The sequence below is a fragment of the Sparus aurata genome, chromosome 7, assembly GCF_900880675.1.
Source record: "Sparus aurata chromosome 7, fSpaAur1.1, whole genome shotgun sequence".
NCBI classification, from domain to species: Eukaryota; Metazoa; Chordata; class Actinopteri; order Spariformes; family Sparidae; genus Sparus; species Sparus aurata.
The window spans coordinates 34,305,220-34,329,633 of record NC_044193.1 but is presented as its reverse complement, the minus strand read 5'-3'; the positions used below and the strand labels follow the sequence as shown (position 1 = coordinate 34,329,633).

Here is a 24,414-nt window from a genome sequence, read left to right as displayed (position 1 = left end):
CATAGTATTGTGTTTGATATTGTTTCGTATGGTGTGTCAAATGTGTCAAATCTCTATTCTTGATATTAACAGTTCCCACAGTTAACCTGAGGAAAGTGTTTTGTCTTTGTGCAACAGTCTTGTGTCCATGCTATGGTGTGGTGCACAGTTGGAGATGAAAGGGATAGACTCTATGCAAAGTGGTGATGATGTTTCCGAGTAGATTTATACACTGCAGCTATCAAGGTGTCACCATGGTTTCGTCAAATGAGTCACAAGGTCAGTGTGTTCTTGTGTCTCCACGGAAAGTGCTTTTATTGTCAGTTATGGAAAAAAGTTGATCAGCTGGTAGTTCGACATGTGGTTGCTGTATTAAAAGACATTTCAGCATTGTTTGGTTTGGAATGTGGCTCTGAGGCAAGCCAAAGCCAAGCAATAAATTTTCTTGTTTAAAATATCTGCCATTTGCTGTGTATTTCTTCCTTTTGGGCAAAGTGGCACAAACAACTTTTGTTAAAACTGTCAGGAGTCTGGCTTAACTTTCTTTATTAAGCATATGGATGTCGTCTGGAACACATGCACAAAGAAAAGTGATAGTTGCAGTTAGTTATAGTTAACTTTGATAGTAAACACTGACTGTATTGCATCTCAATAATTGGACTCAAATCTAAACTTGGTAATTAAAAGAATGATAACTCACTGATTCATTGTTTTCCCTTCAAATGATTCATCCCAATTTTGAATCACAATCAACAGAATTTGCCAAAGTATGAAACTGCTGTTGATTAATGGAACCCATACGGCAGTACATTAAAATACATTTTCTCTTAAGCTCAGCAATAAAACACAGGCAACAACTGCTATATAAATAAGATCTGCGACACTGATGAAACAAAATACCTGGTGACAATTGAAAACACTTTTAAGACTTGTACATCATTCTCCCAGTGTAAAAGACATTAGAAAATGAACAGGGAAGTCACTGCCTGTTATTTACAACATGGAGTGTAATCCTGTTCTCAACAGACAAGTATCACAAACTGTATCTACGCAACTACCTCTGGTTTAATGTTCCGGAAACTTAACTTAAGAACTATATACAGTCGGTAGAAGGATGGTTACTTTAGCCCTCCATTTCACATTAATGAGCAGTATATAAGCACTTTAATATGCGGTTCTAAGAAGATAATACAGCCTCTAAAAAGTATACACCCACTTGGATGTTTTCCCCTTGTATTGCTTTTATAAATGGAATCATGGTCAATGTAATTTGTCTTTTTGACAAGATTTGGTTAATCAGTTTCATTAAAAAAGGCTATCGAAGTCAGGGGATGGATACAAAAACATTTCCAATGCATTGAACATCCCGAGTTCAGTTAGATCCATCATGGAAATGGAAGGAATATCACACATGTGTAAATCTGCCGAGAGCAGGCCGTCCTCACAAACTGAGAGACCGTGCTAGAAGGAGACTGGTGAGGGAGACAGCCTGTGACTACTCTGAAGGAGGAGAACCTGATTTAGTTTGCAAGAGAACTACGACTTGGGGGAGGATTTATTATCTAGCAAGGCAATGACCCCAAGCATACAGCTAAAGCTACACAAAAGTGGTTGAAAGACAACAAGGTGAATGTTCTGGAGTGGTCCAGTCAAAGCCCAAACCTCAATCCAATAGACAATTTGTGGCTGGACTTAAAAATGTCCGTTTACACCCGATCCCTGTGTAACCTGACACACCTTGAGCAGTCTTGCGAATAATATGGAATAAAATTATAAAGTCCAGAATTAATAGACATTACTTTGCAGAAAAAAATCATTTTTTTTCTTTTTGTGAATTCTTCTCAAAAAAGCCAAATTATATTGACCACCATCCCATTTATAAAAGCAATAAAAGGGGAAATCATTGAAGAGGACATTTTGAAGTGGTTATCAAATTCTTTACAATATCTGTAACTGCTGTATAAACAGGTAATGAATGATGGACAGGATTATAAGATTATGAAATATTGGTATTTGTTAAATCAACTATTTATTTGTGTTTATTAATGTTTTTGAATTTATTTCCAAATAAATATAGCCATCACAGCTGAGCCTAATTCCTTAGCTGATGGAGGCTGAAAGCTCTGGTAGAGGACTTGTAAATAGACCTTGAGTTGATTACCTCCGCAAAGGTGGTTATGTTTTCATCCGTGTCGGTTGGTTGGTTTGTCAGCAGGATTACACATAAACAACTCAAACAGATCTGGTGTCTGAAGACATTTTAGGTGCAGATCCAGGGATTTTTTCTCACTTTGTTTAACAATGTGAGAACATTTTCATTAAAATAGTGCAGTGTATTTAGGTACCTGCTATTGACAGGCAAGCACAATTTGATGTGGATCCTGGATCTGATGAGACACTGTTGAGCAGTTACAGCTGTTTAAAATGTACAGTAATACAGGGCTGTCAAGTTTGATATTGGATTAGTCTTGACTGAGTTAAAGGGGATGGTGTGCCTTGGCGGAGGTATACACTTTGCTAAATGCCATTCTCATTATACTGTGTTATTAATGGCTGTTTATTCATTGATGAATGGGAGGTTCTAACTGTTCATAAAGACATTAATAACCACTTAAAATATTCCCATTGCTGCGTACCATTATTTTAGTGTGTTACAAACCATTAATAAAGGACTATACCTCATATAAATGCCAAATACAATGCTTGAAATTAACGTTCTCAGATAAACATGTAAGGAATCAAGGCCAGGAAAATAAAAGTGACCACTTGACAAACAGAGCTGAAAGCACACGGTTAGAGGTTTCAAAACTTGGAAATAAAACTATGTGCAACACTAGCAATGACAGAAATTGTCTTCATAAAATCATGTGTCAGTAAACTACTCTGTTATTACTTGTAACAGCTTTAACATTCTTATTCTTATCTCCCTCTTGTTTGACCATAAAATAACCTCAGTTCATTAATGTTGTCTGCTTCTTTTTGCACAGAAAGTATTGTCAAGACAAAACACAACACAGCAAGAAGGCAGTTGGAATGTTGTGCACTGTCTTGTTGCCAACTGAAAAAACCCTTAGCCTAAAACATTTACAAGGATGCTGCCCAGTATTGAGACCTGCCGCTGGGAATCTGTTTGCACCATTTATGGCTGACATTAAGACCACATGTCTCCTCCTGGATGTTTCGGCACTGTGGTTAGGCATCTTCCCACTTTGGTTAGTCAAGTCTGTCTATTCGTGCTTATGTTTCTTGCTCCTGGCGTCAAAGAGGCCTAATGAGACCATTGTCATAAAGATATTACACCAGTTTCTTGGCCTCAAAGAAGCTTTTGAGGTGCTTCATCTGCCAAATGCCGGTGATGATGAGGATGAGTGTCTGAGCGATGGACCACCAGAGAACACGCTGGTTGGTGCTCTCGCTCGTCATGCGAAACCGCTCTTCACGATACTGTAAACAGGATACACAAGGTAGACTTTAGTTGAGTGTAATTGCATAGACAGCAACTGTACCTAATGGACTACCGGCCCCTCACACACTTGGATGACTGGGAATTTCTACTGACCCTCTGGTAGTTTTGCTCCTTCTGGATCTGTTCAACTTGGTCCAGTAGCTGTCGGACTCGCAGTTGCAGCTCGGTGAGTTTGTCCTTAGCTGCAATTTCAGGATAGTTGTTGGTATGTTCTCCAACCTGAATATCCAGATGAACTCTCTGCAACATAGATTAGAGTTTTGGAGAATGACATGCTTGTATTATGTCGAAATTAAGAGAAAGAAAGTTTGATAGAGTTGTTTCAAAAAAAGGTGAAAAACCTGTAAACTGTTTCAACAAGCAAATGCAAAGTTACCATGATCAGACTAAGTCAAGTCTGGTTTAAGATCGGATGACAGTGATTCACAATGAAAGAACACAGACAAATAAACAAAGAATACAGACAAAGCTGTGTGATGTTTTGATCCACGACCACTGAGGAGACTATTACAGATCACCTAACAAAGAAAACATTTAGGCAAAAATGAATAAACCAGTGCTGTACATGAAGGAGAAGGGTTGTACACATACAGTGAACACTTCTTAGCTCACTTCGTTACAGAGCTCTGCATGTCATCATGGGTTCAAGTTCTGTGTACATTATGTGAATTCTGAGAAAGAAATCCAAAATCAAATACATTTTTGACACAAGCCTTTATCCTCTTCTGTACGTATGTCACTTTTCTGTTGGGTTTTGAGTTGGTCCATTTCATTTTTTCTTTTTTAAAGGACTAGTGCAGTGCCCGTAGGAAATATGTGTTCCTATAGAAAAGTGGGAGGTTAAGCAGCTTTTTCATGGATGGCCAAATGAGGCTGTGTTTGAAGGTGGGACGTCAGGGATATTTAGGTTTGTTGTGAAATCCGATATTCCAGGGTATAATTGGCCGTTTTTGACTATTTTAGATTTTGCCATTATATTTCATCTTAAAAACTATTTACTTGGTGTCATTATTTTCAGCACAACCTCACATGTGTGACTGTACAGTTATTTTTTCATTTTGACATACTGTATTAACACAATGGACATAAAATCACACAAAAAAACATAAAATCTGAGTAGAAAAAGTTAGATTTTTTTACTGTGAAAACCACAAATATGTTAAAAAACATTTTTTATTGCTTATAATGCAAATATAAATTGTTGTTTGCTATATGTGTGCATACATTTTAAAAATTCACGAAGTTATATGTAACTTTTTACATTTAAATGCAGGCAATGCTCAGGTCTGCCTGAGCTCCTTCCAGCTGAATGAAGAGCTGCACTGCCTGCTCCACATTCAGCTTCTCCTCATTATTCTGACTCATTAAACAAAAAACCGACTCCACTACACACTAAACACACTACACCAAACACTACATAACACACTAACTACACACTCCAAACACGCTAAATGTCACAAATCTCTCAACTCTCAATATCACAGTTTGTACACCGACCATCGTTGCATGTCAATCATCCGCCTCCGTCCCTCCCACAACTTCCTGTTCCTCAACAACCAAACTTGCTGCTTGGACACTTCGTGACAAAAGCCCGTTTTTACCGTTTCTTCCTGCACCAGACACAAAGCAAACGTGACGGCAATGTTCGCGAAAAAGCGTGGTGGACATTATTTACCCTAGGTCCGGTTTTGGATGTGCCGGTGGGTCCGGTCCATCGCCTCGGAAGGTGGGCCGTGTGGGCTAGCAGCACACGAACATCCACAGATTCAGATTCCACTTTGTTGTCCGCGCGTCTCCGGATCTCCTCAGACCCGAACAGACTCGGTCCGGGCTCGTTTAGTCTCATTAATCCACAACAGTCAGTTTAGATGCACAGAACAGAACGGGACCGAACCGCCGGCAAAATCCCGGTCCAGCTCGCGCCGCTGCAGGTATAAATCTGCTTGTTTCTTAAGGTGGGGGGTCGCGGTGGGCTCTGCAGTGATTGGCTCTGGTGCGCACGTGACTGTAGTGGCTCCGGTGGACAATGCTCGCGAATTGGTAAAGCATTTATGAAATAATTTATTAACAGTATCATTGCAGTCCAAACAAATGCCAAGTCGCACACCCTTGAACCACACAGCAGCCATGTTTTAAGTCTCAGGTCAGTCTGATCCTGATGCAGAGATATTTGACAAACACACACACACACACACACACACACACACACACACACACACACACACACACACACACACAGAGAGAGACAGACAGAGATTCCTTGCTTTTATAGAGAGATGTCCACTTTCTCTGGATCAAGGGAGTTGATTATCAGGATCTTCTGAAGATGTACTAGCCATCTTGCAGGACGCTTAGTATGTTTTTGATAGGGAAATAAAACAGGAACATGATCGTTGATCATGATTGAATCAATAAGGTATGTTGGATAGGCGAGTTGCTTACAAGAAAAATTCATTCTGGACGAAGATTGATGGAGGAAGGAAAAATAAGATGCCATCAGTGACGGGTTTCCCATTCTTCAACCTTCATAATAACCAAAATCATCCATATTTTATTATTTCAGTAGAGGGACAGTTTCTTAAGATACCAGAGCTACTTGAGCTGTCACTTGTGGAGTTGATAACATTACTGAGGGCTCCAGCTATTATGAGATTTGTTCAGTCACATAGTTGGGTAAAAAAGTGGCAGAGAAAGGATGGATCATTATTGATGGGGCTGTAGATGTTAGCTAGCGTAAGTGTTGTCTGGTTAACAGATGCATTAATGATGATAAACCTTCCATCTGGATCAATAATAGATGCGTTATGTACAAATGGAATGTTGTTTTAATTTATTTTCCTCCATTAAATATGATACATTTTCACCAAAATCACTGAATAAAGCTAGAAGGTTGTGTTTTTGTACAGTAATTAGTGAGATCTGCCCTCATCAAGGCAGGAAGTTTGTCAAATCAGAACTAAGTGGCCTTTTAGGGTGTGGGGCTGAAAGAGAGAGCAGCTGAACCTATGAATTATGTAAAGGTACTCTAGAGGAGTCCCAGAATGAAAATATGGAGCTGGAAATAAGTGTAATAGGTCCGTTTTGAATAACACAGCATCTATACAGGCGTCATGACTTAATTTTCCAGATAAGACCTCTTCTCATGGCTTTGTGGGTGTTTTCCGGCAGTGCTTCTCCCTCACTCTCCCGTTGAATTTGTTGCACCTGGCACACCTTCATGTCGTTTTTGGTATTTTAAGCATGATAATCTAATGTATTTTCAGAGAGAACTCTGCCTACCTTAAGCCTGTGTAGACATCTTACAAGCTAGAACAACTGTGCAAGACCATTAAAGAAGACACAAGGTAAAAATGATACAGTTCTGGTATTGAATTATTTATAGCATGCTTGTCTTGGAATAATGTGCAGATTTGCTTGCTTGAGCCTGAGGTGGACCCAAGTGTGACCTAGCCTGACCAGAGGCCTACAAAGTAGGATGTAGGGTTTGCGAGTTACCTTCAGGACTAACTCTGGGTTTTCAGGTCTACCATGATGGTTCACTTGTTACCAGGGCACATCACCATGATAACTTATGTTGCACACTTAACGGTACTATTTGTAAGAAAAGTATGTTTTTGAGTCTCATTCCCAACTCATCAAAAACCGACCTTTTTGCTGCAATTTGTATTGTCAAAACCATTTCATTGAGCTAGATAATATCTATATCTTACAACAGAGACAGATGAAGCACTAGAAACCTGTACTTGCTGTGTTTACATTACAGGGGTTGCAGCTGTAGTCTTGTCAAGTCTAGTCGATTAGTGTACTCATTCACACAGTTTTTTCATCAGCTGGCCTTCCTGCATTTGGCAGCTGCAACTGTGTTGCAATTAGCCTGGATTATGTGTTTAACCTCTCCTTACTTTCTGGTTAATATTAGTTTTCTCTTCTTGACAGCACATTCTGCAGTGCAGCCATTAGACCTGTCCATCTTTGTGACTGGTCAAATGCTGCAAAAACCATCCCTTTCACATGAACATGCTCATGCTAGATGTGGAAACAGGCATCAAGTTACTGAGCTGATAACCAGCTTTGTGTGACGGTTAGTGTGATCACGATTCATAGGGTTAGTGAAGCCAGATGGTGGAAACATGTCCTGGATATTCTGAACGCGGGAGTCTGAAGGGTTATGTTTCCACGGAAACCTCAGAAATCAGACTTATCCAAGACTCACTTTCTGAACCTGATCTAGCATTAGCCTGGTCACAGGTTATCCTGCTTTATGAAACTGGTCTCATTTTTTACAACATTCAGGACTAATTTTCAAGGGTCCCAGTGTGAATCCATAGAACATGACAGTATTACCATTTATAATATAATTTGTGTGAAAGATTTAGAAGGAAATTTCTTTTCAGTCTGTTAAAAATCAATAGCAGTGTTCATACCAGTTTCCCTCCTGCAAAGAGAGCCATTTTGGTGGAGTTGGAGTGCAAACAGATCTGATGTTCCCCAGGAGTGTGGGAGGTGAAGGTGAACCGTCCATCTGACCCATACTGACGAGAAAGGATGACCTTGTGGAGATGACAGAGTAAAATCTTTATACTCTATTCATATGTATGTGGCCCATGTTTTATATTACCACCTTGTCTGTCCTTACTTTTGTATCTGGATCCTTGATCTCCACATGCATCCCAAGGCCAGGAGTGGATGGAAGGAAGGAACTGGTCTGCTTGTCCCACAGCTGAGTCCTGTACTTTCCTTTCAGACACACAAAGCAGCATAAACACATGGCAGATTACATCCAACAGTGAGCACTGAAAGGCATATTTATTTAATAATGACCCACCGATTACATGTCTTCCATTACAATGCAAGCTAGTAATCATAAAGTTGACTTGAAAAACATTTTAGCAAAGAGATGGTTTATTATATATCGAGTCACATTTGCATTCATTTGGAGTTGTTTTTCTGCCAGTTAATAAATGCAAGTGCCATGTTCACTCTCCTATTAGCTCTGTCTAAGTCTCCACTGACTACCAAGAAAGAACAGCTAACTCTTTAGCCGCTAAATGTTCCACTATGTTCATCAGCTAGTCGCCTGGCATATAAATGGCTTTATATGAGCTTTTATTTGACTGAGAACAGCTGGCTGCTGCAGCCAACAAGAGTGGTGCTGGTGGACAAAAAGCTGAAGGACATAAAACCAAATCAGTTGAGGGATGCTAGAAAACTTTCTTATCACAATACACACACTTATCTGGTGACTTGTTATTCTATTGTAGATATCAAAAAATTCTTTAAGGTAGCATAAAAAAAAAACATTTAAAGGATTACTTCAAAATGTATAATTAAGTGATGATTTAACGTTAAGCTTTTCCTTACATTCCATCAACTGTTAAATATCAATATCAGCATCGTTCTCCAAAGTATCCAGAAATTGTCAGACTGCATACTACTAGGGCTTGGCTGTGATAAGGCCCTCCTGGGCGGAGGGCCTTATCACATTATTCTTAAGCTGTTCTGTGATACACAATATTGATCAATAATCAGTTATGTGGATATAATGACCAAGTGGGTGACTAAAAAGAACAGGGGTAGTGTCCCTATTCACAAGTGCTTGTTTTGTTAGAAAGATTACACAAAACAGATTACCACCAAACTTGGATGGAGGAAAGGTTGCAGCCCAGAAGAACCCATTAACGTTTGGTGCGGCTCCAGATAAAGAGTCAAATCCAGAAATATATTTCTCACTCTCTTTAACATTGCGAGTTTGAGCATTGTTCAACATTTTTGTAATGTTCTCGATGATTAATGCATGTTGTTTTAAGACAACAATTAGGCATTTTCTGGTGGCTGGTATCCATGAGTGAGTACAATTTGATTTAAATTATGGTAAAGGAGTGATAGCCTCTTTTAATTCAGCCAAGCCTATCTGGTCTTGGCTGAGGTTTGCACTCAGTTATGTTATTATTCATTAATTATTTCAGTTCTCAGTTGCGGGGCGGCTGTAGCTCAGTGGGTAGAGCTGAGGACTAGTAACCGGAAGGTTTCTGGTTCATTTCCCTGGCTCCCCGGGGCGGAAGTATCCTTGAGCAAGATACTGAACCCCAAATTGCTCCTGATGTGCAGTTGGCACCTTTGTGGCATCACTGCCATCAGTGAGGGCCCTGTGATGAGCTGGCGACTCATCCAGGGAGTACCCTGGCCTTCGCCCATAGAGTCACTGGATTTGGCCCCAGTAACCCCCGCTCCACCTCTCAGTTGCAGTTTAAGTCGAGCAAAATAGGATGTTTTGGGTTTAAATATACCAAATTATAGACCCCTTAGAACTTTGACCACATGTTCGTCAGGCTCCCTGGCTCTATATAGTGAGAAGAACCTCATGATAAATCTCCATTGTCAAGAGGTCAGCTGTTGTAAACTGAACAGATGACTTATCAAACATATAGACCCCAAACTCCAAATGGGTATTATCTAGCTTATTAAGTCATCACTATATTTGTCAGTGAATTACAAGATTCTAAAAAGTTTTTAAAAATTACTCAGTTATTGCTGTTGCTAACTCTTTTTTTCTTCATTAGACCCCTTATTAAATATTCCAATATGTATCAAACATTTCAAACACAGTCTTTCTCAGTCAAAATGTTAGAAAGCTGTTTAACTGAGATGTCTATGAAAATGCCTGTGAAATCCTACCACAAGGAATCCACCTGGGTCTATATCTTATTATAGTGAATAAAACTGCAAACAGTTTATATCTAATTGGAGGGTACAGTTGCATTCGCTGATGACAACCAATTAATTCACAGTAGATGGGACTGGAACTAGTGTTTTGCTTCTGTAACACATAAATAAAGCTTCTGTGTCATAGTAACTGTAACAACTCTTCAATGGTGCTGCTCTACTGATCAGGATCAAAAAAGATAACAATATCAACAATAATAATAATAATTATAATGTTAGGATTGAAAAACTAAAAGGTTAGCAGTAATCAGTGTATTTTTAATAAAAATTCATCAATCCGTGGCCTACATATGTCAAAACATTTATTTATTTATTTTTTAATTTTTTTTTCCTTTTTCTTTCCCACTAATGTAATGTGATGATGTGTTAACCTGCCAAGGAACTAAAGACGAAAATTCGCTTTTTTGCTAACTCTGGCATATTTACATTTTGAATGTAAAATGAAAACTGGGATCATTAAAGTAATTCTATCTATCTAAAATGTCAATTGATGTGCATTGTCCCTTTTAAATAAACAAACAAATAAATAAATAAATGTATTTCTTTCATCTGCATTACAACATCACACATGGGGAAAAGAATTAAAGGTGTTATTAGCACCCACTCAATCCGATTGGTATTGGTGAATATGACAGTGGGCAGTGATTCTAAAACCAAATTTTACAATTACATTGTTGTATATCTCGAATAATTAAACAAACAAAAAAAAATAGTATAAAAATTAGCTATTAGCCAAAAAGCCTTGTTCACTTCAGAAATATTGATAGAAGGAAACCTTGCAAATCAATACAAAAATCATGTGAAAGAAATGCTATATAGCAAGTGGCTGTCTATCAATACATTATCGAAGGCTGTTCTCATTGTTGGAGTTCTTTGTTTTTTGTCATTCATTTTCAGTTCTTATTTTATGCAAATTACAAGTATTATTTTTTGTTTGATTATTCTAAATGTTTTTTTATTTAGATTGGTGTTTGACAGCATTTCATTTTGCTAGTTATTTGCTTAGACTAGTAATTTCCTTGTTTAGCATGTAGGGGTGGGTAAAAATATGGATTCATCAATGCATTGCAATATATTTTTTCCCAATTCAATATCGATTCATAAAATCCTCTGAATCGATTCAGGCAAGCGACCACCTGCTGTCCCTCGCCGGACCTCTCAGTCCCCGCCTCCAGCAGCTAGAAGCGTCGCCCGCGACCTCGCTCAAGGGTCGGAGGGTGATGTGCCACGGAAACACCGTTGGAGCTGTGGAGGCGGGAAGCCAATGTCTGACGCACCACTCTTTCAGAGACTGTAAACTCCCCAGCTCAGCTGGTCTCACCCTGGCCGCTGCACCGTGCGTCCGCGGGTAGCACTCTCCTCCGGGGAGAGAGGGGGGTCAGTGTCAACATTTACTCCCTCACGTCTAGCCGGAGGGTGGAGGGACCGCGGTTATGTCTGTTAATGTCAGACAAAAATGTACCATGCAGTCCCAGAAACAATGGCACTTTCTCAGCTTAACTATGGTTGCACTATTGAGTACCTTTGTTTACATTTCAATTCGAACTAGAACTTCCTAGAGGAAAGATTTATAGTTAAAGATGACTTTTTTTAATTAAAAAATTATCAACAGGTACTCTAATGAATTATTTTTTTTTTACTACTTATTACTGAATCGGTATCGAAGCATTTAAGTAAATATTGAATCGAATCGATATTGAATCAAATTGCGACCTAAAGAATCGAAATCGAATCGAATCGTGAGGTTCTTAACAATACCCAGCCCTATTAGCATGTGTAGTTTGCGCCGGGGTGAGCCTATGGTTTTTCATGCAGAAGCATGCAGGACTTCTTTCTCCTTCATTTACCTACTTGCTTTTTGGAGAAATAAACCATGAAAACCAAAGTAACTTTGAACAGACATTGAACAGCTTTTTCCTGCCTACAATGGTCCAACAGTGGCTCTTTGATTTGCATTTTAAAGTTTGTTCTATGTGCTGTATCGTAGGCAACTGGAGTCGTTCAGTTTCTTGAAGACCTTCCATCTCTCATCCGAGACCCTTCTTCAGTTGTAACTCACCAGAGGGGAGTTGCAGGTTTAAAACCCTGTATGGGAGTGTCCTCATAGAGGCACTGATCCCTGGTCTGGATTACCAATCCTTGGAGTGGTATTCCACCAACACATGATGGTATGTGCCGCCTGAGACTTTTATGCCATTGAAAGACTGTTGAAGGGGATACCGTTGACTCGATAGCAGAAACTTTACTTCATATAAAATGTACTTCGCTGAACATTAACCAATGTGGCATATTATATATCATGTTCACTTTACTTGAATGACCAGAATTGGCCACTAATAAAGGAAAATATGACTTGCATAGACATTGGGATATTTTATGACACATGGCAGTTTTACTGTTTACTGTTTTACATCCTGCTTATTGTGATAAGAACCTGTAGGTCCAGCGTATTAGCCTTTGGGCATCGATATACCAACTGATCCAGTGGTATAAGCCTTCAGCTATTTTACTGGCTAAATTTGGGTATTCGTCTTTCTCTTCATTAGCGGCTCATTCTGGTCACTCAAAGTTCAGTAAACATGATTGTTAATATGCAACAAAGGTTACTGTTCCGCGACATAGATTTTATATTAATTATTATTGTGTTCTCCTAATAAAGAGAACCTGTCACAAAGTATTGTTTGATTGGTTGGCTCATAGTTTCTGCTAGGGCTGCACGATTCTGGAAAAAATGTGAATCACGATTTTTTTGCTTAGAATTGAGATCACGATTCTCTGGCACGATTTTTTTCACAAAATGTTTATTGCACTGATGAACTTGAACAAAACAAAAAAAAACATTGTAGTATGGCAGAGGCAAACTACAATGTTTTTTTTGTTTTGTTAGTTCCATCATTGGATGAGAAATGATTTTTACAAAAGTAAAAAAAAAAAAAATTGTCTCCAAGATGAGAGGACATCCTCTAATACCTCATGTTGTACAGTGTTTATTGGGGCCGTAACTTTGGCTAGGTGATATGTGATAGCTGCTGTGATCGGCTTTCTAAAACGGAGGCATAATATTCTTCCTTTTCCAAAAGCCGCCTCAGAGGTAGGCGTAAACATGTGACGTGACATAAAGCCCGAAGTTGGGCTGCGAACAGTTGACAACGAATTTGTCTTCAAAATAAGAGCTTTGCATTGCACCCCATTTGAGTTTAGAACTGGGTTCTTAGCGGGGGGCTTTTAATTTGAAAGTAGCGACCGTTCCTAGCTTGTCGCTACAACAATAAGCTAGCAGTCGAAGTGGAAATAAGTGTACCGTCCGAGGCAGCAAATCGGCGGACCAAAACAGACCCCCAATTTGCCGCCCTCTGTCTAAAACCGCGCACCCTATTCGTCAACAGGACGGGCAGATTGGCGGCTTGCTGCCCCCTGTCTAAGAACGGCTTCTCACACTCCTTCCAAACACTCAACTGCAGGCGGGCTCCCTCCACTGAATCACGTGTTGTAAAGACGCTTTACCACAGGTTGAGGGAGGAGGCAGCGGCCGTGCTGCGTTTGGGGGCGCTTCAAAAATTCCGGGAGGAAAATAGGAGCATTTGTTTGTGATTCGGCTCGAGATATAAAATGCTTCAGAATCGCTGTGTGTAGAAATGAGATCACGTGTATGTGTGAATCGAGATCGCGATTTTTTAACGATTTTTTGTGCAGCCCTAGTTTCTGCTATCGATTAGTCAGACTGGCTACGGTGCATCACATCCCAAGTGTAATTACTTTATATGCCTACATGCCAACAACATAAGATACAACAGAAAAGCATATATTCCTTTATTTACAGCAATGTGTTAAGTTAGCATTGTCAGTAAAGACTAAAAAATGTATACATTTACAGCAGTACTTGCTATAAAACCAGCCCAGTGGCATTATATTCATCAGGGGGCGGTAACCATCCAACAGTCATTCAATGGCACATACCCTCACGTGTCGGTGGAATAACAGCGACATACCACTTCAAGGATCGGTATACCAGTCTAGGGATCGGTATATACCGCTGAGCAGGTACTGACACACCTTCGGCCACTTTTCGATCTCGGCGCTGCTGAGCTGACTGTGGCAGCTGAGCCAGCCGCATGAGTTCCCCTGCTAGCTGCTGTTGCTGCCACAATATGAGCTTTCTGTCTGTTCCCCATATTTATATGTATACAATGGTAGTATATCACACAAATAAAAGAAGAAGAAGATAACCTGCACTATTCATGTGCAGATTACGTGTCAAAGTGACGGTAATTGTATGTTTTGTAACTGAAACGGTTACTCATTACAATGTTGTTGCCATAAATAGGTGTGCAATTATCATTAACTTCACCTTGGCTTTCAGGTACAGTAGAATATTAAATACCGCTTATTTACTATACGTGCTGAACATCAGTTTACCCGTGAGACCTACAATCGCCAACAGCTGTCATGAAGGAAAGGACAGCAAACAATAAAACGTCTTCCATTCAATCTGGGATTTCCATTCCTTAAATATATAACGAGTCACCTCAACTGCTTAAATTGATGCTTTGTGGCGTTTATTACAGAAAACATTCTGAAAATAAAACATGATGCTATCGCTCACTGTGTGAATCTATACGACATATAAATAGGCTAAGGTTAAACAGCAGGTAAAGAGGCCTTACAGAAAACGCGTGTTTATACTGTAACTTGAGGTCGCTTCCTCAATCTGCCGTGTCTGTGTGTCGTTATTTCTGCCAGTGGTAATAACTGTATATTTGCAGCTGTTTGCGTGCATTGCTAGTTGGCTACGTCAAGCTAACAACCCCACAACATTTGAGCTTACCAATAACCATGGTCTCGTCTGGGATTTCTTCAATGAAACATTTTTTCTCCGTCTCTCCTATGTGGAAATACAATGCGTAACTTGGATGAATCCAAGTTAATACTAAAATAACACCTGCAGCAGGGGTGAGCATCATGTCGCTTCTTACACTTAGCGCACACAGCCAAAGAGCTTTGGGCTGCAGTCAGCTACTGCGGAAGAAGGAAGGGGGTTTCCTGTGGAAGAGGATCTGGTAGGCCCTGAGTTTAGCCTCTCAGGCATAACTCGCTTCCAGGCTGGATTCCGTGAATATATTGGAAACCGCCCATACCAACCCAGAGCAAGGATATATATATATATATATATATATATATATATATATATATATATATATCTTGCCCTGAGGTTTGATTAAAATTAATAACCCAATGGTGATACCCAGCAGCGGATATAGTTTGCTCAATGTAAGCTTATGCAATCCTTTTTAGAAGAATTTTAAGCAACATACACGAAACAGTCTTGGTAATGTTTGGTGTAAGGTATTCTTAGGCTGGATTCCAGGTCCTTGGTAAGCTGACAGGAAGTGCTGACTGAAAGACTTGATTTGGGGTAAACGAAGTCTCGCGTTTCCTGAGCTAACGTTAACATCAGTCGCCTCGGCTCTGACAGATAACCTCAAGCCATCTGAAACACGCACAGCGAATTACCATAACTCTGCTAAACTGGGGGAAATGCCCTTCGGAAGATATACAGATTGTTGATTTGGGTCCTTGTTTATATCAGTCATCAAGTGCCTCAGATTACCTAGCTACTTAATGGCTAAATTATCCTAGTTAGCTTATAAACTAAGCTAAATCGTTAGCTATTTAGCATTAGCCAGCTTTCTAACGTTGGCTAAACAGCAACGCTCCTAACAGGTTGTGTGTCGGGGACAGCTCGGCTGCCTTTAATTCCGGACAACCAGACTGAAGAAGAATTGAAGGGTAAGTAAAGTTTGGTACGTTAGTGGTGTATTAAAGAGTGATTTGATCCTGTCTTAGTGTGAGGAAGGAAACAGCATCGTTGTAAAGTTAACTGTAGTACACATGAATTGGCCAGTCGCTTATGATCGTGTCAGCGTTTGGAAATGAAGAATAGTGGTTTTACTTCTCCTTATGCTGTAAACAAATATAGAAAACAAGCTATGTCTGTCTCTGTGCTTCATGGTTATGGGGATGACGTAATGTTTTCACCCTGTTCTCCGACACCTGAATGTGCTGTAGGTAAGAAGGATGGACACTTCCCCATTGAGACTTCACACAGAAAACAGGATGTCCCATTTCATCTGGCCCTCTGAGGCATGAAATGGAAAAGTATTTTGACGAGCGATTGAATTGAAAGTGAAAGTCGCTACTCCAGGCCGCCTAACGGGGACGAGGCGTGGTGTGCCATGTGTCAGTATATGATGAATGTGCGTCTATGTGACGTTAAGTGTAGAGGAAATAAGACTGCGGTTAGGTTAAGCATCTCTGAAAACGTTGAGTTAAGGTAAAGGGAATTGCACAGGGAAACTGACTTCATCACTACATTGTTATTTGTGCAGTGGTATTGTGTGTTGATATGGTTGATGTGTGTATATATGCTATTATCTTCACGTTTTTCGTATAGGGATGGTGCAGCCCCAACCTGATGGCCCAATGCAGTGGGACATGACCGGAGAGGAGAGTGCCGGTGCCCTCAGGGTTCCAGCAGAGTTGGCAGCCAATGAAGTAGTAACCAGGTTGCTGGGTGATAACCAGCAGCTTAGAGGTAGGATGTATTCCCACTCAAAATATGGTGTATCTCTGTATTTGATGCTAGAGCACATTTCTAACAGAATGCTTGCACATGGTACAGAATGTGGTCAAAATTAATAATGATATTAAGGGAACATTTCAAGATGTTACTTTTAGCAAGGTGTATATATTTGGGCAAATATAAAAGCAAAACTTTTATAGTTCCTAATATTAAGTTGCCACAGTCAACAGGGTCCTGTGACAGTAAAGCAGTCTGTAAATGGTAAATTAATTGCATTTCTATGTTGCATATTCACGTTTATACAAAGCAGTTCTCAGTTTACCTCCCATTCACACACTCATACCAATAGCAGCAAGCTCACATGCATGGCTGGCCATCTGTATCAATTTGGGTTCACTGAGTTATGTGGATACCAGAAAAAAAACAGCAGGTGTGGATGAATGGAGAGGTGACGACTCTTTTCAGAGCTGACAAGACTGTCTTACAGTCAGGTGACAAGGAAGCACACAACACTGCCAGAGCAAGACTGAAAGCTGGCATCAAGGAGGCAAAGAGGAGACATTGGCAGGAAATGGAAAGGGACCTCAACCTCACCACCACCTGCTGTATCAGAGGGTGTAGATGCTGTGCTTGTTAAGTCCATGAAAGCAATTGGTCTTTGTATTTTCAACTATATTAATGATAACACCAATGTCAATAATTAGCCAATAATATACACTACTCAAATCTAGTTGGGGATATCAGGATATGGGTGCATATGTTTTGCCCAGCAGTATATTTGTTGCCTCAATGGTTTTACTCATGAACATGTGTATCTGAGTTCTGAAAAATTGTTTTGTTTGTTTTCTAGAACTGCTTCAGCTCAGTTGCGAAGCTTTAGTCAAATGAGGGGTCAAACTCAAAATTCACACAAATGTAGTGGAAGTAGTGTTATTGAGCAAAAACATTTGTTTGGGGGCAATAAAAGGCACTGGACAATGAATGAGTGGCCATTGTGACCATTTGAAATAGTCATGGTCAACCAACATAAGCTTTCTGAGCAGCCCCAAACTTCATGTTCATGTGGTCACCACACACCACGTGGTGTCCCTCACACAGAATGACCAGCCATGCCACCCAACCTAAACCCCATAGACCATCTCTGGGACCAGTTGAAGCATCGCATCTATGCCCCTGACCCTCCACTGCGTGACCTCCAGGAAGTCAGAGTTGCTGTCGTTGCAGAATGGAGCTTCATGCTGCAGAGCAATTTTCAAAGTCTATTGAGGAGTATGAGCCAAAGATGTCAGACTGTCATCGATGCACACAGTGCTGTTGTGCAGTTCAGAGTCCATTTTGAAATCCACAATGACAAACTTTTGCTTATTATCAAGTGTGGGGTAAGTGTCCAGAGTTGGATACTGGATATACAATAAAAGTCAAATTAAATATGTTAATATCTGTGATGTATCAATCTGCTCCCTCACCTTTGAACTTCATTCTTCTGTCCTCCAGAGGCCTTGAGGCGGAGCAACCTAGCCTTGCGTCAGCGCTGTGAGGAGATGGAGGGTTGGCAGCGCAGGACAAGAGAGGAAAGAGAATTTCTCAGCTGCCGTTTCCAGGAGGCCAGGGCCCTGGTGGAGAGGCTGGCCCAGGAGAACCACTCTTTACAGGGCTTGGTGAGCGGACCAGCCTCCTCCTCTAACCACTGCTGCAGCTCCAGCCAGACTGAAGACCTGCAGGGGCGCACAGTGAGGAACGGACCACTGGATGGACCACAGGTTGGACCGCAGGTTGGACCACAGGTTGGTTTGTTGATATTCACACTCCTCATCTCGACACGTTGTCAGGTGTTTTTACCTAGATGGTTATTCGTTGAGTGTCATTGTGTGCCCTTACTCCATGTTTCTATTGCTGCTGTAATAGTTATCGTAACGTTGCCACATTTAGAAGGACATATGTAATGTGTGGTAATGTGCAAATGTAGCTCACAAGCTAGTCATATTTTAAGATTTCCAAATGGAGATAACCTATGGACAGAAATTAGCCTAACTGCTAATGATTATATTGGGGCCACAGGGTCCATCACCATTTCGGCAAGCATGCCAATGTCCACCAGGCCTTCGAGCACTGAGCAAGCGTCTCTCTCAAGATTCTTCTAACTATTTTTACATGCCGGGTTTTTGAGGAAGAGATGGAAGAGATTGGCGCACCACTACGAATTAGTCAATGTGTGGGAAACACTGTGATATAGTAAAAAAATAGATAAATGTTTTAAACACTGACTTGAATTTTTAAGCAAAATCAGGATAGGCTGAGCCAGGAGTTAACAGATAAAGTAAACAAGTTACTGAACTCATAAACTAAATAATACGATAATTGCGGAGCTTCTGTCTCATTATTCAACAACTGGCCTAACAAAAGCCAACCAACATTGAAGCTACTAAATGGCTAAAAGTTTATCATATCCATTGTATAGAATATCTTTTTTTATTTTTTGCATTACAAATTACTTATATTTTTTCACACCAGTATGTTGTATTTTACTGTGATAAATTTGATAATCGAGTAACTGGATTTGGCCCCAGTAACCCCGCAACCCCCTTGAAAAAAAGGGGCGATAAAGCGGTAACATCCCCACGACCCTAACGGAAAAGCGGAAAAGAAAATGGAACGAAACGGAAATTTGATAAGCAAGAATTTTACAGTGTATTATACGACAAGTAGTTCCGACCAAGCAATCTGATTGGTCAACAAGACATTTAGACCGTGCTCAAATCAGCATGACAGCACGCCTGACTCATTACTCAAAATATTACTCCGCCAAGTCTGTGGCAATAGTGTATCCATCTCCATGGCAACATAGGAACTGTCAGAGCTGGAGCAAAAAAAATAAAAAGTACGGCTTGAAATTCAAACTTTCTGCCGTAAAATATGCAGAGGAAAACTCGAGAGAAGCAGCTGCTAGACGTTTCTCTGTCGACCCCAAGAGAGTGAGAGATTGGTGATAAAATAAAACGGAGCTGTCCGAGGAGGACAGCAACAGGGCCAGGCTGTCTGCTGGAGGGAGGAAGAAGGCTAGTGAGGAGCCTGAGATAAACATGCGGGAATTAGTTATCAGCAAATGGGCACACCAAGAGAGAGTTATGAGGACCAAACCTGACATAAGTAAAAATAAATAAATAAATGCATAAATAAATACATATATAAATAAATACATAAATAAATGCTGAACTAAATAAATAAATGTATAAATAAATAAATGCATAAGTAAATAAATGCAAAGATAAATGAATAAATAAATAAATGTATAAATAAATAAAAGTATAAATAAATAAAAGAATAAATGCTTTTTATTTATTTCTACATTTCTGTATTTCTGTTCACCTACATTTATTTAGTTCTGTATTTCTGTTCACCTACATTTATTTAGTTCTGTATTTCTGTTCACCTACATTTATTTATTTATGTATTTCTGTTCACCTACATTTATTTATTAATGTATTTCTGTTCACCTACATTTTTTATTTCTGTATTTCTGTGTCCATATGTAAATGAGGAGGTAGGAGGTCCTAACCTCAGTCAAGAGCATGATTGGTTACAGGAGTGTGCTCGATGAGGGTCTACTACTTCTGCCTTACTAGCAGCGCTGATTCCTGTACACTGTAGAGGAATGTTGCTGGCTACCAGCAAGCCCGCTCAGCTAACTGTTAGCTGCAGATGTTGACATTTGTTCATGTAGCTCTGGTTTAGTTATGAATTTGACTGGCGTTCATTTTAACTTGCGAGGGTCCCAGGTGTGCTGGTGGTGTGGTTTGAGAATCCCGTCTGGAGAGAGAGGGGTCCTCAGCCATGTCCGCTAACCAGGAAAAACATTCTGCTCATCGCTCCAAGTCATGTATATGTATATTCTAGACGAGCGCTACAGAGCACAAATCGTCCAAAAGTGCATGTTGTCGGTCTCATATCTTTGTCGTGAATGTCTGTACTCTCAAATAACTCATGGGTGGAACAGGCTGAGGCATTTGTTCACGCCGAGCGGCTCGAGAGCGGAGTGGAGACCCCTTTTAGCTCTTATGTTAGCTGTTAGCTGCTCGCTGTAGCGCAGCGTCCAGGCTACCTTGTGACACAGGTTACCATCGGGTATTTTTCATTCCGCACTGTTCAAATGGTCGCTTAAAGCCATCGTTCCGAGCCGCATACATCTTTATTAAGCTGAAGCTAAGTCAGTGTGAAAACTGTACACTGTCATACAGCCTGCTGGTCAAACAGTCTGCAGAGTACGTTGACATCCAGCCCGAGCTCAGTGTGAGGTCAATCAGCTGTGGCAAATCGTGAGACGTCCAGATCAACCTGTGATACAAACACCAGTAGCGACAATGGTTCATAGGAAAGCCCAGACATGTATCTCACTCTCGGTGGTAACATGTATCAACAGTTAACCTGGACACTACGCTCTTAGCGCTACAGCGAGCAGCTAAAAGCTAACTAGCAGCTAACTGCTAACAGCGGTGTCCACGCCGCTCTCGAGCCGCTCGGCGTGAATAAATGCTTGATACTGTTCCACCCATGAGTTGTTTGAGAGTACAGAGATTCACAACAAAGATATGAGACCGACAACATGCACTTTTGGACGATTTGTGCTCTGTAGCGCTCGTCTAGCAGTGGTTTGCAAGTCGCAGCCCCGGCATCTCCGTGTGGATAGAAGTGTTCAAGCCACGTCAAAACGAATACACATAGACATGACTTGGAGCGATGAGCAGAATGTTTTTCCTGGTTAGCGGACATGGCTGAGGACCCCTCTCTCTCAAGACAGGATTCTCAAACCACACCACCAGCACATCTGGGACCCTCGCAAGTTAAAATGAACGCCAGTTAACCTGTCACACTGGTCGAGGCCATTAAGCTAACTGGAGCTGTTTACAACGTTACAGAGAGCGAGGCTTGAGATCAGGAATAGTTTGCTTTTGTCTGGCTCTCCGATTTGACCAATCATGCTCTTGACTGAGGTTAGGACCTCCTACCTCCTCATTTACATATGGACACAGAAATACAGAAATAAATAAATGTAGGTGAACAGAAATACAGAAATAAATAAATGTAGGTGAACAGAAATGTAGAAATAAATAAAAAACATTTATTCTTTTATTTATACTTTTATTTATTTATTTATTTATACATTTATTTCAGCATCTATTTTTTTATTCATTTATTTATGTATTTATCTATTTATACCTTTATTTATTTATTTCAGCATTTATCTATTTATACCTTTATTTATTTATTTCAGCATTTATTTATGGATTTATTTATTTATGCATTTATTTATGCATTTGTTTATTTATTTATTTATTTATACTTATGTCAGGTTTGGTCCTCCATAGGAGTGTCCCGCAAAATGATTAGGGCGAAACAAATGTACGCCACCGTGAGTGACAGCAGAGATGAGGTGTTATCTGTGAGTGCTGGTCGGCTGAATCGTTTCCTCCGCCACAACAACTTCACCTGCAGAAGACAACTATTGCCCAGCAGGATGCCGGAGAATTCACCGAGAAGCTGGCGAAGTTTGTGACATTTTCATCCCGGATTTTTGAGAGGAAGGAAGTAAACGCCTGTCCCAAATTGCCGTCTGGTCCTAAATAAACGCCTCGTCTGTTAAGTGATTGAAACCAAATAAACGCCCTGACTATTATTTATTTTCCCTTCAGTGTGAGAGACACTATTGTGGCCGCGGTGAAAACGTTTTATAAAAAATATAAAAGAAAAAAAAATCAACATCTTTGTTATAACTTGGGCGATAGAAATAAGCATTTTCTGTTTATCTGTGCAGTATTGATTTAGTTCGGGAAATTCTGAGACTGCAATAAAACATTAACGTCAGCTCAGACTTCACTCTTCTGGGACTAGAAAATCCTTTCTGTTGCTAGGTCGTTGCCAAGGGCTGGATTATTTGCTGGAGTGGTAAACTACGTTCCATGACACATATGAGTCGACTGACGTGACTGATTTTGTTTCAGTTATTAGTCAGACCCCATGTGTTTCCATGGAAACGTGACGCACACTCGCAAAAACCTTTAAAATTTGAGAGCAAATGTCAATCAACATGGATATATTTTAATTATACATTTTATTTTTGTTGGTGTTAGTTGTATAATCGCAATATTACCCTCGAGGGTAATATTGCTTAATTTGTTCCCATCTCTGATTGTTGGTTGATATATTTTAACGGGCTAAAGTCTTAACAGTGATGTATCGATTAATCATTAATTAATCATTATCATCCTTAATTGACATTTAAAACTAGATGAGCATCATCTGAACATCTAGATGAGCAGACATACTTTTATTGTGTTTGAAAAACATGCAAGGTGTGACGAAAGGACTATAAACTCTTTATAACAGACTGAACAAACTCATAAGGAAGGTAGGGTCGGTTGTTGGCTCTAGGCTTGTCACCCTGGAGGAGGTGGTGGAGGACAGGATGCTGGTGACACTGCTGGCAATCATGGACAATGTCTCTCAGCCCCTCCACAAAACTGTGGACAAGCTTAAGTGCAGCTTCAGCAACAGACTCATTCAACTCTGCTGCCTAAAGGAACAGCACAGAGATCCTTCCTACCTGGAGCCATCAGACTTTATTACGCTCACTCCAAAACACAGAAAAACATTTCTGCTCTACATTATCATTAATGTAAATAAAACTGCACCTTGTCCCCTTGCACCTTATGTTCCACTTACCTTTAACTCCACGATACCTCAGCTTTTTCTTCACCTACTTTTATAACTACTTAAGCAGGGGCGGCTGTAGCTCAGGCGGTAGAGCTGGTGGACCAGTGATCAGAAGGTCGCTGGTTCGAATCCCCGGCTCCCCTGGGGCGGGACTGAGCCACATGTCAAAGTATCCTTGAGCAAGATACTGAACCCCAGAATTGCTCCTGATATGCAGTTGGCAGCCACTGCCATCAGTAAGGGTCCTGCAATGAGCTGGCAACTCATTCAGGGTGTACCCTGGCCTTCACCCATGAGTAAAACTGGATTTGGCCCCAGTAAGCCCCGCAACCCCTCAGGGGGATAAAAAGCGGCAACATCCCGCAACCCTCACGGGAAAAAGAAAACGAAACTACTTAAGCATTTTATTGTATATCTCATTGTTTTTTTGTGTATATATTGTACTTTATTGTTTATTTATTTGCCCTTGTATTTTGATCGTATTTGTACTTGAAGTGCACTGCTGAAGAGTAGATGCATGTTCCACTTCCTCAATGTTTCCAATCGACACTGGAACCACTTCCTTCTGTTGTGTCTTTCAGACTTTAGATCAGCGGGAGAGGAAGAGAGTGGAAGAGACAGATCAACACACACAGACCACACCACCTCGCAGCTTGGTAAGATGAATTAAGCTGTTCACCCTGGATGTGTTTTCATTTTAGTTGATGTATTTGTTAATTTTTCATCTAACTTGTGTGTCTGTGTGTCTAGGATGATGCAAGTGTGCATAGCTCGTTGAGTAGTGCCCCCCCCTCTCCCCCCACCTCAATTTCAGAGGTGTGGGGGGAGACTATGGGCAGGGAGACTGGCCAGGTGAGCCTGCTCACTGCATCCTGCTTTCCAACAATCAGAATGTTGACACTTACTCTCTGGTCGTCACTCCTCTAGTCTGACACTTCGCCCCACCCTGTCTTTCATT

General features: G+C 40.5%; 2 protein-coding genes across 7 annotated transcripts in view; one reads left to right on the top strand and one right to left on the bottom strand.

The window, feature by feature from the left end:
- Window positions 1-508: 508 nt before the first annotated feature.
- tmed4 (transmembrane p24 trafficking protein 4) lies at window positions 509-15,235 on the bottom strand. The gene is made up of 5 exons (XM_030424305.1): window positions 14,994-15,235; window positions 8,082-8,182; window positions 7,870-7,995; window positions 3,539-3,685; window positions 509-3,423 (listed from the first exon to the last, which is right to left on the bottom strand). Exons 1-5 carry the CDS (start codon window positions 15,127-15,129, stop codon window positions 3,274-3,276), a joined length of 660 nt encoding a protein of 219 aa, XP_030280165.1. The 5' UTR covers window positions 15,130-15,235; the 3' UTR covers window positions 509-3,273.
- A 193-nt stretch (window positions 15,236-15,428) lies between these two features.
- The window catches only part of ikbkg (inhibitor of nuclear factor kappa B kinase regulatory subunit gamma), a 23,539-nt gene continuing 14,553 nt past the window's right edge, over window positions 15,429-24,414 (top strand). The window contains exons 1-6 of one of the 6 annotated variants that reach the window (XM_030424288.1): window positions 15,429-15,955; window positions 16,620-16,760; window positions 18,243-18,536; window positions 19,879-19,883; window positions 24,035-24,112; window positions 24,207-24,308. In XM_030424288.1, coding sequence (XP_030280148.1) covers window positions 16,622-16,760; window positions 18,243-18,536; window positions 19,879-19,883; window positions 24,035-24,112; window positions 24,207-24,308 — 618 coding nt within the window. In that variant the 5' untranslated portion in view covers window positions 15,429-15,955; window positions 16,620-16,621. The remainder of the gene's footprint in view (window positions 15,956-16,619; window positions 16,761-18,242; window positions 18,537-19,878; window positions 19,884-24,034; window positions 24,113-24,206; window positions 24,309-24,414) is intronic. The other 5 variants (XM_030424290.1, XM_030424289.1, XM_030424291.1 and 2 more) reach the window with 5 other exon arrangements.